At 45.5% G+C, this 17310-nt stretch overlaps 3 protein-coding genes across 3 annotated transcripts in view; 2 read left to right on the forward strand and 1 right to left on the reverse strand.

The window, feature by feature from the left end:
* Positions 1–1251: 1251 nt before the first annotated feature.
* On the forward strand, positions 1252–4872 carry agtr2 (angiotensin II receptor, type 2). The gene is made up of 2 exons (XM_053428770.1): positions 1252–1708; positions 2240–4872. Exon 2 carries the CDS (start codon positions 2303–2305, stop codon positions 3557–3559), a length of 1257 nt encoding a protein of 418 aa, XP_053284745.1. The 5' UTR covers positions 1252–1708; positions 2240–2302; the 3' UTR covers positions 3560–4872.
* Positions 4873–7179: 2307 nt separating this feature from the next.
* LOC128445886 (SH2 domain-containing protein 1A) lies at positions 7180–10410 on the forward strand. The gene is made up of 3 exons (XM_053428771.1): positions 7180–7824; positions 8133–8196; positions 9760–10410. Exons 1-3 carry the CDS (start codon positions 7688–7690, stop codon positions 10036–10038), a joined length of 480 nt encoding a protein of 159 aa, XP_053284746.1. The 5' UTR covers positions 7180–7687; the 3' UTR covers positions 10039–10410.
* A 1177-nt stretch (positions 10411–11587) lies between these two features.
* tenm1 (teneurin transmembrane protein 1) overlaps positions 11588–17310 on the reverse strand; it is a 164223-nt gene continuing 158500 nt past the window's right edge. The window contains exons 34-37 of the mRNA XM_053429358.1: positions 16720–17021; positions 15555–16261; positions 14130–14272; positions 11588–13141 (exon numbers count right to left, since the gene is read on the reverse strand). Coding sequence (XP_053285333.1) covers positions 12386–13141; positions 14130–14272; positions 15555–16261; positions 16720–17021 — 1908 coding nt within the window. The 3' untranslated portion in view covers positions 11588–12385. The remainder of the gene's footprint in view (positions 13142–14129; positions 14273–15554; positions 16262–16719; positions 17022–17310) is intronic.

Below are 17310 nucleotides of genomic sequence, written 5' to 3' on the forward strand. Positions count from 1 at the left end.
TTGGCAGCTCTGCGTTAATCTCGCGATAAAAAAATTAACGGCGTTAAAATGGGTTTGCGTTAACGCCGTTAATAACGCGTTAAACTGACAGCACTAATATTTAGGCATTGATTAGTCTTCCTGATGCGTGGACACGTAAGCAGGACTTATATTGTGTGTGTTAGCTAATGTTGGCAGTGAAGTCACAAGCACCTCAGTGTTGTATTCGAGTACAGTGAATGAGTGAGTGTGGAGGCAGAGACAGTTTCTGTCAACGGCCATTTCTATTGGCCAACAGGTCGGCACAGAAATTTGTTGTTCGTTGTTGCATGTAATGAGTTAGGGTCCTTGGCTTCGCTCTGTGTGAGAACATCTGCACATACCCAGCATGCCTGTGGAAGAACACTGCATTAGGAAGTTTCCGTTTTGGAAAGCGTAACTATCTGGTTTGAACAGTTTTGCAGGATACAGCACATTCCCAGTTTCCTCATGTTCTGCGAGTGAGCAGAGCTCTTCATTCACGGCCCTGGAACCCCACCACTGTCTGCCTCACCTTCATCCATCATCCTCACTGTCAGCTTTCCCACGACTATTAGAACATGTCACATCCTGATAGATAGTAAATGGAGCAATGTGCGAGCACACACACACTCGCACTCACACACACATTGAACACACATGTAAACAGAGGCAATTAGGTTTCGTCGATGTCTGCTTGCCGGGCTGAGATTAAGTTCATGCAGTTGCACAAGTGTTGAAGCATCGATGCTCACGTGCACGTGCACACGCAGCGAGAGTTGCGCGCTCACACAGTTGATCAAAGGAGCCGTGATGTAATCAGTCTCAGAGCTTTGCACACATCCCTCATTAACTTACACCAGGGGCTTTAATGAAAAACCACTGGAGGGAATCTCCTCTTTCTCTCCGTCTTCCCTTCTCATCTTCTCGTTCACTCCCTGCAGAATCTGCTCGTCCTCCTCCTCATTCATCTTCCACAGTGGGCCTCCCCCTCCACTACCTCCCCCACCCCGCCCTTTCCTCTGCTGGCTTGACTTCCACTGAGACAGAGTAAATATTTCCCATGGCTTATGTGACCGCTGGCAGAAGGACTATGTCACAAAGTGCGAGGCCTCCGCTAATTAACGCAGAGCATCCATTCCTCCGGTCAGAGGCCCCTGCGGGGACATGTGCACCTCAAACAAACTGATGTCCTGGTCATTATCAGTAAGTGTGGCTTGTTGTCATGTGTTCAGTCTCTCGGGACACAGGTTTTTAACTGTAACACACATCTTGACTTGGTTTTCTTAGTTTTGGCCTCCTTGGTAGAGACTCTGGGACAGAGAGAAAAAGGGGAGGACTGATGTGGATGAAAATCTTTTTTCTCTCTCTTCCTCTCTTCAGACTGGCTTATGTCCAGGTAAGTCCAGCCCCCTTGGTAATGATGAAGGTGTGACGTGTTGCAACTTCCTTCTTGTGCAACAATCTTGAGGCTCCAGGGAGCTATAAGACCCCCCCAACCTCATCTGGTTTCTCACAGCCTCCAATCTGTTATTCTCGAACCACACACAACCACGCACACAAACTCACACACACTCACAAACACAGAGGCATGACATGGTCCGGGACCATAGATTTCACTAAGAGGGGTCGAGGAGCAGTTGTCAAGACATGGATTTTAGCGAAAAGAAGCACTGAAGACATCTCCTGACTGGACGCCCAATAACTCCAGGTAAAATTAATTCTTCAAATAAATAGAAATTGTAAATTAAGTCTTGTTTGATTCGGTGATGCATAACTTCTCTTTTTCTACCGCTCATGTTGTTCTTTGTATCCGAAAAAGTTATATAAAGATTTAATTTCCCCCTGCTTCAGATTTTTCTCTCTTTTTAATAATGTGCTCCTCTGCTGCTGCACTGGGCTGTAACAGGATCAGTTCCAGTGATCTGTAAAGCTGTTAAAGCAAAAATTAAGGTGACACTTTCTTCGTCTTCATCATGAATGTTTCAAAAAACGTAATCTCAGTCATTAAAACAAAACAGATACTTCGAGAAACCAATAAGCAGCCATCTCATTACAGCCCCCTCGAGTGTATTTCATTACTGCTAGAGTGGTGTAATGTATTATTGCTATGATTAGTTTTCAAGGCGGGCAGCTAATAAACACCAGCGCCGACGAAAAGATTATGATGTAGGAGAACGTTCTCTTCGTCCATCGATGGCAGCCGCATTCTGAACACTCCCCTGTTTTGTTTTATTTCCAGCTGACCTTGGAAAACCAAGAGTGGGAAAATCAAATTGTGTGACGCAACGGTACTGCCAGTTCCATGATGGATATCCCAATAGACCTCTCCACTTTCAACTCCACCTCCTCCCCGTATCTAACCACAAATGCCTATCTGAACACCTCTACTGCCCTCTCACCCGACCCCTGCACGGACTGGCCTCCCATTCCCATGACCACAATCATCCCGACCATCTACGGCATCATCTGCGTGCTGGGAACTGTGGCCAACACCTTGACGGTGTCCGTGTTGGCCCATGGAAGTGCCTCGAGGAGAACCGTGGCAAACACCTTCATGCTGAACCTGTGTGTGTCCGACCTGCTGTTCCTGCTCTCTCTGCCGCTGTGGGCCGTCTACTACTCCCGGGGCTACAGCTGGCCCTTCGGCCGACTGGCCTGCAAGATCTGTGGGGCGCTGCACAACCTCAACCTCTACGCGTCCATCTTCTTCATCACGTCCATGAGCGTGGACCGCTACCTGGCCATCGTGCACCCGCTCCGCTCCCAGAGCTCGCGGGACCCCAAACGTGCCCGGCTCACGTGCATCCTGGTGTGGGTTCTGGCGTGTGCGTGCTCGGCCCCCACCTTCGCTCTGAGGGACACGCGCTACATCCCGGGGCTGGATGTGGAGGCCTGTGTTATTTCCTATCCCGATCATACTTGGTATCTGACTCTGGTGTGGATGAAGATCATTCTGGCCTTCCTCCTCCCTCTTCTCGTCATCTCCTGTTGCTACTGTGCTATTGGTAGAAACTTGCTGGGTGATACAGGGATGTTAAGAATGCAGAATCGGTCCCACACCCCCTACATGCCCTCTTTTAAAGAGTCCCACGAGAGCAGCAGTAAAACAGAGAGACCCCCGACCCCCTGCGTGAGCCCCAGCTCCAGCGGGGGCAGACCCAGGGGGCTGGAGCGGGTCCTGTGGACAGTGATCGCTGTGGTCCTGGCCTTCTTCCTCTGCTGGTTTCCCTTCTACTGCGTCACCTTAATGGATCTGCTGAAAAGCAACGAATGGCTGGACAGCTGCTGGGTTAACTGGGCTATTCAGAACCTCACCCCTCTCACCCTGTGCCTGGGCTTCTCTAATTCGGCCATCAACCCTGTGCTCTACTGCTTCATCGGGAACCATTTCCGGGGCCGCCTCGGGAGCCTCTGCAAGGGCCTGTGTGCCTGTCTGAAGGCCCGCGGGGAAGATCAGAGCCAGAAGCGGGGCTCCTTCAGCACCAGGCTGAGCTCCTTCTCCCGAAAACTCAGTGACCTAAAAGACTTGGCGATTTTGGAGCCCACTAGTCCTGCTTAGTCAGCCCCCAGAGGAGATGTTCTCTGCCCTCCGCTGGCTTCACACCCCTTAAGAATGTATGTCAAATGACTGCTGAACTCCAGTGAGCACGGATGTGTGAGTCAGAGCTGGTGCTGGGACTGACTGAGTGAAATCCCTGCCGACATCAACTCTGCCCTACAACACTAAAACAGAAAAGCTACCACATTAAAGACATGTCGAGAGAAATGGTTGAACTATTTTGATTCTGTTCATTGGAACACGTGTAACAGATATGAACATAAATATAATGAATGTTTTAACACTCTTGCTTGGGACGCTTTTAAAGCAGCGACACAACAAAATGAGAACGATGTGAGAATGAAAGCGATCACTTGAGTGATGAATTATTCGCAGAGAGCAGCTTCACAGAGCATTATTGAGTTTTAGCTCATTGTTTATCTGCTTCTCCACCATCGTCACTGGTTCACCTGCTCTGCGCTCATGGTGCCGTTTTCAGCCGTGTTAACTCTGCACCACGTGCTCAGCCCCAAACTGCTCCCAGACACTCAGTGACTAACTGGTGAAACTGATGGGGCATTTAGCAGCCAGATATTTCCCTCAGGCGATGGGAGGGACACAACAAACTGAGGCTGGGAAGTGGACTTAAACACGCACGACTTTAAATGAATGATAATGTCACTAAGGAACTGTTTGCTAACAAGTTTTTCACATCAACTTATATTTAAAGGTGATGAACTGTCACAACATGTCTCTGCTGAGCTCAAACTTAATTTCATCCTCACATAGAAAGATTTAGCTACGCCTCATTCAGTTGAGATAATAAACTAGTCAATTGATTTGGATGCTAACATCTGACATCTACATTTAAGTTAGTTGGTAATTTAAATTGTGCAGAGGACCTTCAAATGCTCAAAGGATATTCACCATCTACTCCTATATTCAAAAACAGATAAAGTGTATAGGTAAGAAAGTTTATTTATCACATGGTCTTAATAGATTTATATCTCTCAAAACTCACATGCGTTACATTTTTCTGTGAAATGATTTACATATTGTAAATAGTATATAATCTCATATATGTTTATGTTAAAAACAAATTTGCTTTGTAGGGCGGAGCTGGTCAAAGGATGAATCAGATGAAGCTATGTATTATAAATGCCTAATTATTACTAGTTACTTTTACTGTTCTTTTTAGGAACAAAAATATTTTTTATGTAATCATGTAACTTCTAACATTTGTTTAATATTATTCTCTGAAGATAGTTAAAAGTGAAAAGTCACTGTATTTCATTCACTGACTGAGAAATAAAGTCAAGAAATATTTCTCTGAAGATTCCGTTTCCTCTCCTGACATTCTCTCTCCTGAAACATGGCGTGCACAGTGGAATCCATGTGAGGCCTTTTCCCTCAGTTTGTATGTTCCCCCCCCCCCCCCCCCCCCCCCCAACAACCCGCAACCTGGGAGTGAGAGTGCTGGGATTACTGTCGGCCTGGCAGATGGACATTCACCCACCCCCCTGTCTCTCTCTCCTCCCCCCTTTCTCCTCCCGTCCCAGCATGCCTCACATGGATTCCGCACATATCAAGGCCAGATATCATAATCTCATACTAATGTCCTTATGAAGCATTCCAGTCAGGGCCACTAGTGTTGGCTGTGGGAGCCACGCAGCCAATCAATGATGTATCTCTGTCTGCTATTTGTGTCCAGTATGGATCGGCAGCATTCTGCATTGACCCTGGTCTGTGAGCGGAGAGCCGATGGGGTTCGGTGTGATTTTGGAGAGCTGGAGAGGCTTCTGAGATTATAACACACTAGACGGTTAAGTGGCTGACGCACTAAATCCTCTATGTTCCTGTCTAAATGCTGAAGTGGTTTTGTGTTTCTCTGTTTCATACTTACAACAAAGATATTCACCACTGTTGCTTGAGGCTCCTTGCAGGAGATTATTCCCCAGTTCAATTCTCAGAACGCTGCCTCTGGGTGGCGCTAACGTGCTGCAGGAGCAGTGACTGAGACGCCCCTGGCTGCTTAACCAGACAGAACCCCCGAGTCCCACCGCTCATGATCCCTTTGAGCCTAGGGAAAAATGGCTCTGACACAGACTGATGACTCATGCAGGCTCCACATCTGAATGTATAACAACAGACGTCTTCAGCAAATGCTGCATTAATAAGAGCCGTGAGCACGGAATAACACAGTTTGCTTTTCTGAGGGGCCTTTTGCAGGAGTTGGCCTGTGTGGTCATGGCCATAGTCTAAATCAGGAGCATCGATATCCACAGGTCAGCTTAAAATAACAGGTGCTGTTCCGCCATCTTGGTAAAAACCTTCATGCTTTGGTGCAAACTTTCAATGTTTCAATCAGCAGCTCCTTAATGAGACACAACAGCAGCGGCAGGACAGATTGCAGGATGAGGTGGATGCTGCTCCACATGTTCATGTCAGCTGACGCCTCACTGTTCCACAGAGCAGGTGTGAGTGTCCTTGACACATGTTTCATAGACGACGGAGCAGTAGTGTGACTGAAGACGTGTGTGTGTGGTTTGTGTGAACGAACGTGTTACAGTGTGGACTTGTGTTACGTGTCAGGAGAAGATGTGAGCTGAGGGAGATAAGAAAACAATAACTTAATATGTCTTTCTCCGACATAATATGAAACCAACATGTGAAAATGACACGTTATTGATATAATTAAACCAAATACTCTAAATACATTGTATTTTATATAATATATCATGTTTTACCTAACCAAAGTTTTGTGGAGGAAAATAATCAAGAACATATACTGAAGTGAAATACAAGAAGTATTTCACTTAATTGCAATCCTGGGGTATTTGTACCCACTTCATTTCACTATATGTAGTAAATGCTTTATTATTATTTATTACTTTTTTTTCAACTAAAAATATCTGTCATTTACAGTGACTCATCGATTATTTCATTAATTTATATAGAAAAGTTTGGAATCTAATCAAAAAAGTTGTTGAGTGTGGGAAGAGTGATTGGTTGATTGCCTCTTTATGATAGAAATAATGTGTCCGATGAAGGTCCAGCACTGAAATGTCACGATTAAATATGTCACCGCAAGTAAGAGGATGTGCAGCATTGTTTACAATAACAAATAGAAAATACATTTTAATTAATGTGTAAATATAAAGGTGATTTCACATCAGATGGTTTAATTGAAACAAATATTCTGAATCGAAAGAGGAAAAAATTGTCCGGTATTTCAGGATGTTTTTTTAGGGTTTATCTATATATTTTTAAACTTATATTTATGCTTAAGCACTAACCTAATACAGCTAATTCTATGTATGTGTAAACCTACTTGGCAATAAAACCTAACTAGGAGCCAGTTAACACTAGTTCCACCTCAATCAATTATAACATTAAACTGCTGCTTTCACACTAACTAATTAATACAGTAATGTCACATGTAATAAAATATCAGTCATAGTCCCATTTTAATGCAATAATCGGTTTTCTGATAATTCTTTCTTCATGTTGACTTAGAATTTTGAATGTGGGACTTACTTCCTCCACTGAATGGTGCTCGTCACTGTTCATGTACATTTCTGAGTAAACAGAGAAGCTAACTTATCTCCAGATAATTGAGCTGAAGACCTTCTAAGTCACTGCGTAAGCATAACATACATTTTCCTGCGTGAGAAGGTCTGTCAAGTTTTTTTTTAGCCGTCTTTTCTGCTTTCTAATGTTCTAAAATTCAGTTAGAATCTTTGAAGTTATTTCCTGTTGAAAAAAAAAGGTAGAACCATTTCCTGAGAGAATCACAAACCCACATGTGACAAGTGTAGAGAGAGAGAGGAAGACGGAGCGAGCACAGAGTCGTAAAGGTTAGAGGTTAGACAGAGCTGCAGTCGGGTCACGTTGAAGCAGTGGAAAATCAGAGAGCTCAGGCTACCAGAGACATGTGAAAGATCGAGAAGGGAGTATCCAATGAGAGGCCTCGTACCTGAGCTCCCAGTGTGTGGCACAGTGACAACAAACGGTCTTGACCTGCAGTGAAGGAGCTTAAGACGAGAGAGAGAGAGAGAGAGAGAGAGAGAGAGAGAGAGAGAGAGAGAGAGAGAGAGAGGACGATTTGACACTTGGGAGCAGAAAAAGCTGATCTGGAGTGGAGGTGCGATGGAGAACCTGCCCGTCTACCACGGACCCATCGGCAAGGAGGAGGGCGAGAGGCGCCTGGCCAAGGACGGCCGGAACGGGTGCTACCTGGTGCGGAACAGTGACTCTGTGCCGGAGGTCTTCTGCTTGTGTGTGCTGTGAGTACAAAACAAAGTATTTCTGCTTCGTCCTGCTTCTTTTAAGCAATTAGTGGAACCTCAATAGTCCCAGCAACTCATTTTCTACTGTCATTGAGATTATTGATCTTCTCACATTTCAAAGAAAATAAAAGCACAGAGGGAAAAACAAACCATGCGAGTGTTAAGTGAGACTAAAAGAAAGTGTGCCGGCCTATTTTTTGAGTCCCGCAGGAGGATGTGGTGGTGACAGTAAGGGTTTATTCTTTAAACTTTAAAATGAACTCAGGGTCAAAGGTGTGTGTGTGTGTGTGTCTGTGTGTGTGCAGGTGCAGGGGATACGTCTACACATACAGACTCCATAAGGACGACGCAGGCTCCTGGGCTGCAGAAGTGAGACACTCCATCTTATTTCTTGCCTTTAAAGCAGCTGTGACTCCTCTCGCAGCCTGAAACCTTTCTGGAGCAGCAGAACAGCTGCACATCCGCCTCACTCTGCTCGCTCTTTATTAGTTCCAGAGGTTGTTCTGGTGCCAGCTTAATTCAGCAAGCTGTGAATCTGAAGCAAACATGTTCTTTCCCTTGAGTGACAGCGCTGAGAAATGGCTGCATTTCCTTTTTTCTTTTTTTCCCCCCTCTTCTTCAGCAGTAACCTCCTCCCCCGTGCACCCGAACCCCAACTCAAATTTAAGACACCACAGAATCAGCATATAGTCCCAGAGACGGGGCAACGTAGAAGTGCATTTGACAGCAGTTCTGATGGGATGTGTAATTGAGCACCGAGGGCTGGCAAACACCCGGAGACATGAACGTATGGAGACATCTGGAGGCTGCGTGACTCTTTCTGACGACTAAGATACATGCTGTTGTAACTACATTTCACCCCGCGCTCATTCTTACTGACAACACCAAGCCAGCAGATAGAGGGGAGGAAGACGTACACGGATTTCACCACCAGCTCAATAACGTTTTGCATTATTCATGTGCAATATCAGTCACTTTAATGAAATATTCCTGGGAACAGAGGTAACACTTGTGGCCGGAGACGGAAACATCCAAAGTGCCTGTGTGGGAAGTGATCTCAGCTGATTCAATCATTCTTTAAACGCATTCAAACAGGATTCTCACAATTTCTTATACACCGTGATTGATGGGACACAATGAAAACACAAAAAGTCCTTACCCGACAAAATGATACAACTGCAGAGAGGTTTCGAACTTTACAGTTTAGATATTAAATAAGTTGATGGGTGCTGTCATTTAGAAATAATAATAATAAAACTTTCTCGGAGAGGAGGGATACTGTCGCATAAGGAAACACAAACCTCTTTGTTGCAGCCTAAGATGAATTCTAATGTTTCTGTATTTGCTTAAAGCCGCAGATCATTTCTAAAAATGATCTTTGTGATATTCAAGTTTGAGTCAGTCACGAGTAAAGCTGGAGAGATGATGGGATATGAGCGTCTGAGGTGTCACACAGAAATCCTGAAATAAAGTCTTTTTGTTCACTAACAATAAATATATACATATTTAAAAAAACACAAGCCCAGGGGAGTGAATGCTTTCAGAGGCAACAGCATCCTGAATATTTCCAAATTTAGCTTTTAAACCCCTCGAGTATATTCTCCATCTGGGTCTATAGTCGTTTTTACAGCAATTATACATGCGGCTTTCTTTTGCATCATATTATTTATTGATATGTGTCCTGTTAAGGTCTTGAATACAAGCTCAGTGTGAACGACTAAAGAATAGCAACGATTCTCAGCCCATCCCTCTGCACAGTGTTTCTGTCTCTGCACATTTCATGTCTCCTTTATGTTGAATGGAGCTCATTTCATGTCCCGTCCACTTCATTTACCCCCGTGGGGTTTGATGTTGAGATGGAGACGCTGCATTCTCTTCAGCCTTTTTCCCCCGTCTTTTCTTTTCTTTAAAATTCTTCTTCTTGTGTTTTAGACATCTCCTGGTGTGCAGAAACGATATTTCCGGAAAATCAGGAACTTGATAGCAGCTTTCCAGGAGCCTGAGCAAGGAATCGCCATTCCCCTGCTCTACCCGGTCACTGCTCAGAGACGGGCTGAGGCGCCTGGTAAAGGCCTGTCGCCGACAAGCAGCCACCCAAACGTTTACCACCAGGAGCAGCAGCAGCAGCAGCAGCCGCAGAAGACGCCCCCACCAAAGCAACACGCTGCTAGAGGACAGAAAAACAGGAACCTGAAGAGCGAAGGGCGCTAAAGCTTTTCTAAACAATGACTTAATTGTAAACACAATACTGTACTGGCATGAAGCCCACTGTTACTTTCTATTCACTGTCTCTTAAAGTAAAGGTCATTTTTCTAATTAAGCTGCTTAATTGTAATCATTTAGTCGCCTGCAGTGACTCAGATCTTAGTATCCCTCAAATCTCTCTTTTTGCTTCCTTGCATATGCGGCGCAGAGAAAGAGCCTCATAACTTTCAGAGATGTGATGTGAAATATTCAGCTGCTCAAACATTAATATCCATTACTGGGCGCGCCAGCTGACAACAAATATTGTGCTCTGTTTTCTTAATGCAATTCAGTTGTGTGAATGGCAGGGAAAAATAAATGATATTGGTTTGAAATAAACTCTTTTAAATGGGGTCACGCATACACAAAGCAGCACGCTCACACACGACCACATGCACACACACAGGAACACACACCCACACGCCCGAGCCTCCGTCTGACATATTATGTGGAACAAAAAATTAAATTTGACATATTGAAGTGCTGATTTCCATGAGGAGAGTGCTGACTCCTCGAGGGGGGTGGGGGCGGGGGGGGGGTCTGTCATTCATTTGATTGACATTACCGGCTCCTCGTGAAAAAAGTGAGTGAGAGAGACAGAGAGAGAAGCAGGAAGAAAAAAAAGAGAGAGAGAGAGAGAGAGAGAGAGCGAGAAGGCATCCATTCAGCCCAGACCATTCTTCAGTGCGGCGGTCTCCTAGCAACCGGACCCTCCATCTCTCCAGCACCGAGATGAGGTTGGACAGGATCTAGTGGAGCATATGGTTTAAGAAGGGAAGGCGCATCGCAGCTGATCGGCAAAGCGCCGCCGAGGAAAAACGTATATCACCTGCTCGCAGTCAGAACATATGCAGCGTGCCGCTCTGTCATCCGCAGCCCAGGAGGAGACACACACACAAACAATTAATGGCGGGCAGATGGCGGAGTGACGGAGGGAGGGGGAGGCGAGCGGGGGGGACAGGCAGACGGACCGCAAGGAGGATTACTGGTAGTGAGATTTAAACGAAATTTCGACAAACTTCTTTACTTTCTTCTTTAACTTTTTTTGGTGGGGAGCCTTGGAAGTGGTTCACAGTTAGTCTGATTGGCGTTTCCTAATGAGAGGAGACAAGCTGCAGAGAACGGCACAGCCAACTCCAGGTCCTGCCCCTTCTGCACTCACCACCCACTCACTGAGCCTCAGCTGTCACATCGCCTTTTAGCTTCCTCTGTGCTTCTTTTTCCTCCCTCCTCCTCTTCCTCTTCTTCTTCTTCTTCTTCTTTTTCTCTGACAGACGCAGCTTTCACATGCATATCTCAGTTTGAGCCATAATGATGGGGGATAATGACGGCACAGATTGGAAAAGTTACAAACTCCTAGAAACAAGAACAAAGAGTGCACAACAAATGTGTGGAGGGAAGGCGCGGAGACAGAAAGACATGATGTGTGTGAAAGAGAGAAAGAGAGAGGGAGCGGGAGCAGTCAGAGGAGAGAAATAATAAGGAACCAAAGGCTATGAAATCCCAGGGAACGATCTGGTAATTCACACATAATAACTTTAATCAGCATTGTAACCCAATAAAGTCCGATTTTTCAGCGAGAATATTTACTATAGCCATTTATAATTCTTTGCAAAAAATGTAACTGTTTTCCTATTGATTAACAATACTGACACTTACTTATGAACAACAGAATTTCCAGTTGAGCACTTTTTTTCAGTGTGAAAGCACTGGCTATGTACATTCTTGATTTTAGTATACACACTCATACAAACTACTGTTGGATCACACCAGAGGTGGAAACCCCGTCAGGTTTCATTCTCTAAAGGGGAGTGTCAGAGTCGACAAGGCCTCTCTCACACAATATGTAAACGACAGTATTTCCGAGGTAAACCATGTGGGGACTCAAATGGTTACCGGAGAGCTCTTGGTTCGAGTCATGAAGAGGACTATTCACTGGCGATCCTACAAAGTCTTCATCTCTACAGTTCGGTGAGTATGAACAGTGTTGAAACAGCGAATGACAGTCGAGTCCGTCAGCGAGTCGGTCAGTCCCAGGCCAGTTGGGATACAAAAAGCAAAGCCACAGCCAAACCACACTGCTTGTGCCACTGTTAGAAATCGGCGGAACTGGACAATAATAATAAAATACCATCATTTTGTCACAATTAAAGGCATTTGGAAATCACTTTTTCCTTAATCTCTCTTCCTCTTCTTCTTCTTTGTCGTCGTCTTCTCTCTTTTTTTTGATACAGAATAGAAACAGTAGAACAAATCAGAGTAGAGTAGAAACGGGCAGTCTTTGGTGGGGCGGGGGGCTGCTCCTGTGTCTCTGTTACCTGCCCCCCACCTCGCTTAGTGTCATGAAGTGGATGTTGGAGGGGCAGTCGGAGAGCTCCGGCTGTTGCTCTATAGGCAGGGAGTAGTAGCCGTCGTAGCCCTGAACGCGTCCGCCGGACAGCAGCTGCTGCTTCTCCGCCTCGCTCCACGCCCGGCTCCCCGCATCCCCTAAATCCACCCGCTTCCTCTCCTTCTCCCAGGCCCCCTCCACGGCCCTCTTCCTCGCCTCCTCCCTCACCCGCGCCCTCTCCTCCTCCTCGTTCCCACCGTAGCGCACACACAGGCACAGTGCCCCCTGCTGGAGGGTGATATCGGCGAAGCGTCGAGTCCTGCCGTTCACCGTGGCGCTCATTTGAGACACGCTCACGTTCACGCCGTTCTCTAGGACGCGACCCCCGACACCCAAGCCCGGGGCGAGGTCTTCTTCGATCGGCCGTGTCTGGAGGAAGTGATGGGTGTCGCAGCCGTGCACAGTGAAGCTCAGACCGCTCAGGTGCACGGCACCATTTAAAATGGCTGCCACTCGGCGGCTGTCCTCACTGGCTACGCCGATGACCTCAGCGCTGACCCGGCCATGGGAGACAGCGAATCGGATGCTGGGGCCGAGAAGCGAGGGTCTGGAACCGAAGGGCGGAGGACGTGTCGGTCTGTGGCAGGTGGAGCCCACAGGCTCAGAGACCAGAGGTAACCTGTCCAGAGAAATGAAGCTCCGCAGCTGCCTCCGCATCTCACACTGGATCCCCAACACCACCTGACAGCGACACATACACACATACAGACTGGTTACAGGTTTTACATGCACTCAGAAAAGTAAAGTAACAGTATGATAGATACAGTTTTAACCATTAGATCAACTACATTGAGTTTACATACATTTACCATTTTTTGATATTTTTTAGCCTCAACCACAACCATTTCTATCACACATTTATATGACAGTTTTTTAGTTTAAAGTAAAACATATTAAATTTTAAATGATATGAAATGGATTAAAACAGACAATCTTCACAATTAGAAGCTGGAAGCAAACACTTACTTTAAAGAAAATTCATTAATTATCAGAAATGTAATCTTTTTACCTGTTTAGTTATTTGTTAAATGACAATTTACAGCTAAAAGTGTTATAAAAAAAGAGTCTCATATTTAATGTACTGATCTCCGTCACAGATAAGAATGAACCAAAGTCACATTTACATCAGCGTCTTAAAGCTCAAGAGAAAGACACATTAATACTTCAAAATTTGAGAAATTAGTTTACTTCAAAGAAACAGTTATATGAATATATTGTGTAAAATATATAATTGAGTGAATTTGTGAGATAACTTATAAAAGATGTAATCTCCCTCGTTCCTGAGAAATACTATTTTGTCACTTATATTTCGATTACTTTTTATTGATTATTTATTTTATGATACTTGGATCCAGATCACATTCGTTTCAAAAAGTCACACCTACACCTACTCAGTCACACCTACACCCATACAAAAGTGTATATAAATAATAATTGTATATATTTATAGTATATAAATAAAAAAAAAACTAATTTTTTTATTTAGTCATCAAAATTTAAATGTATTTAATTTTTCGACTGAAAGTGAAAAGAGAAGAATATAGGCACTCAAAATGGTTCTAGCAAATAAGTGTGGCTTAAACCAAGGGAAAACTAAACAATCTGAAGCACACAACTTGAAACATGTCTTGCTTGTTGTGCAGTTAATTTAGTGATAAATCAAAGTCACCTTGCTGGTGTCCCAGTCCTGGGTCTTCGTCTGGGTCTTCATCAGTTCATACGTTTGTTCCATCCTGCCCACCTCAGGCTTTGGGAAGCCTGGGACGACGTTATGAAGCTGGAAACCAAAGAGCTGCAGCCAGCTACCAATGTCTGGACGCACACACACCCACACACACAAACAGAGAGAAAATTGTATGGAGGGGAAATGTTAGAATATTGTGTCCATACTGTGAAGTAAATCACAAGGCCAGAGAAACAACACCTTGTACAGGAAATCAAACAATATTTGAGAAAAATATGCAGCAGGGACAGGACGGCTGGCGTTTCCCTGACAAACAGGTTCCTCCTGTAATAAACAATCATGGTGCAGGAAAATGTGACGGGCCAAATGAATGTTCCATTAACCAGAAGGACACAAGCCCCCCCCCCCCCCCCCCCAACATCCTCTATTCATCCTCTGACTCCTCTTTCCCTCGCTTTGCCTGAGTTTCTATTTTGTCTCTCGGGGAAATGGAATGTTCTTGACAGACAGAGGGAACAAAACATAACAAGCCTGTGTTAGAAAACAAGATGATCACAGACGTGGCTGTCCTTTGTGCTGCCGGTGCTTTCTGTCTGTCACATCTTTTCTCTCTGCTACATAGCTTACCTGTGGTTAGCTGTGGGCCGTGTTCACTCACTCTTTATGGCAGATGTTCCTTGTGGGGGTGTGTTTGTGTGGGAGTAGGTGCGGCTGAGTGAAATACCTGCCTGTATCTGACTGAGAGCTGTGGTGCAACAACTACAGTGTGTCAGTTTGAGACCCTGGTGTTAACCAAAATGCTTCCAGAGATCAAATCTCTCAGACCACATTGTGGGACACATGTGGACACACTCTCCACTGAGTGAACGCTAATGAGTCGCCTGCTCAGCTGACGTCATCTGACCCACAACAGATTCACAGTTTTCCACAGTTTCAACGATGAATTGTATTTGATCGCTTCAGTGCGCATATGTTGATTTATTTCTAGCCCCACTGCAATGTCAACACTGACCAAAACACAGTGAGTGACTTTCCATAAATTGGCTTTCTTCATAGCAGAGCTGCACGAGATCCACTCATCCCTCTTCCTGACCCCTCTCTCTCTCTACTTCTTGTTCACTTGTGCCGACACACAGCGTCATTCTACACCTTTGTAAACTCGACATCATTTGGTCTTTGCAAACACAAAAGACGTAGGTGATTATTTGTAAGCAGGGGAAGTTATCTGATCATAACTGGTCAAAGGATTTTCAATACCAGGTGTGAACAGACATATTTGATGGTGGTACAGTGACCAATTATGATTGGATATCTCCGGACAGATGCTATTACCAGGTCAGAAGACTGGGTGTTGGGATTGATGGTGAATGAGTGTCTGCGTGTGTGTGTGTGTACACGCGTGAAGCTCACCTGTAGTGAACTTTGTCACCTCCTCCACCCTCCCGACTGGACAGTTATTTTTGAAGGCGTACAAGTTAAACGGCTTGGGCTCCCTGCTCAGCTCGGCCCACAGCTCATGATTCGGTGAAGTCCATCGACCAGCCAGCGTGTCGTAATCCCTCCGGCCCAAATGAACCAGTCGTGTGAGAGAATCGTACAAGCCCCCGTGGAAACCTATGACAAGCTGGAAGTCAGGGTTGGTGTCCTGATAGACCTCTCCATAGGGCGTGTAGAGGATCTCTTTGACCAGTCGGCCCCTGCTCGAGAAAACTGCCCTCGGAGTCCCCACGCTGTCGCAGGCGACGTAGAACTCCTCCCCGCTGCTCAGCTCCATGGCGATAAGATGGCCCTGGAGGTCGTAGTACAGCGACGTGATCAGATTGCTGCTGTGGTTATACAAGTGGCTGACCCTGGTGGGGTGGGACAGGTCGGCATAAAAGAACTGCAGCTGCTCGCCCTTGCTGCTCTTGGTGGCCACACGCCGACCCAGCCCGTCGTAGCGGTACCACACGGTGTGCTCAGTCATCCGGTTGAAGACGTGGGTCAGCAGGCCGTTGGAGTTGTAGTCGAAGAGGTCGTTCGCTCGCTGGCGGAGGAAGCCATCGTCGTCCACGCTGTACTGCAGCTCGCCGAGGTGTGTGATGCGGTCTCTCTGGTCGTAGCGCAGTGGAGTCAGTCTGGAATCAGACCAAACACATATGAAATTCAATTGTCTAACATTAATATATACACACACTAACATGCTTCCAATAATAATGCTAATGGTTACCATTTTAAAAGCTGAACCATTCACGGCTTACGTTTTGTGTGATAGCATGACACCATTTGCTTCTTAGCAATGAACACAAGGTACTAGTCTCATTGGAGATGATTTAGGTTTTTCACCTGATGATGGCGCTGGATTAACAATTCACAAATAAAAACTACACTAGTCAACCCTGACAAATTTGGGACCTGCTGTTTATTACACACTAGGAAATCACTGAAGTTATTAGGGCTCTTTGGCTTAGGACCATGAATGTCTGTAAAACGTTAACAGAAATATCTTTAACCACTAATGAGATATTGGACCAAAGTGAGGCTCGACCGACCAACTGACTTCCATAAATAGGATAATAACATGATAATGACTCACCTAGCACTGGTCCCATGGCTCAGCAGGTTGATGTTCCCGTTGAGGTCGTAGCTGTAGCGCCACTGCGGCCGCTCGTTGACTGAGGCGCTCTGCAGCTGGCTGTCTGCGTCGTACTCGTAGGTGTAGCGGGTGACGTTGCTGTCCACGCCCACCCTGATGTCACAGGTGGTGGTGCGTCCAGCGGCGTCGTACTGGATGGTCATCCAGTAGGCGATGGATTTAAGTATCTCATACTGGACCTCCACCACTTGACCGTAGGAGTTAAACACCTTGGTGTGCTTCATCAGATGAGTGGTGATCACCTTGATGACCAAAGACAACACGGGTTAGACATGCACCAAAACATACAACTAAAGTGAAGTGCTTCATGCAGCATTATAGTTGGATGTTTTTAGAAAGTATTGCAGTATTTTGAGGTATTTCCTGCAGTGTTTTGTGGCCGTGGGGTGAACCAAACTCTACACTGGCACCTAATAAAGTTGGTGAATGTGTTAGCTAGCAGTTAACTATCAAACAGACTCATTCGGTATTCATTCATATTTTATGATATTATAATGTCTGAGGGAAACGTTTGACTCTTCTGCTGAATGA

The sequence above is a fragment of the Pleuronectes platessa genome, chromosome 8 (genome assembly GCF_947347685.1).
Source record: "Pleuronectes platessa chromosome 8, fPlePla1.1, whole genome shotgun sequence".
NCBI classification, from domain to species: Eukaryota; Metazoa; Chordata; class Actinopteri; order Pleuronectiformes; family Pleuronectidae; genus Pleuronectes; species Pleuronectes platessa.

Excerpts from the sequence above, each read along its gene's own strand:
- agtr2 (XM_053428770.1), top strand. The coding sequence starts at position 2,303 with ATGATGGATATCCCAATAGACCTCTCCACTTTCAACTCCACCTCCTCC.
- LOC128445886 (XM_053428771.1), top strand. The coding sequence starts at position 7,688 with ATGGAGAACCTGCCCGTCTACCACGGACCCATCGGCAAGGAGGAGGGC. Across the intron at positions 7,825-8,132 it reads GTCTTCTGCTTGTGTGTGCT|GTGCAGGGGATACGTCTACA; the intron begins GTGAGTACAAAA and ends GTGTGTGTGCAG. Across the intron at positions 8,197-9,759 it reads CAGGCTCCTGGGCTGCAGAA|ACATCTCCTGGTGTGCAGAA; the intron begins GTGAGACACTCC and ends CTTGTGTTTTAG.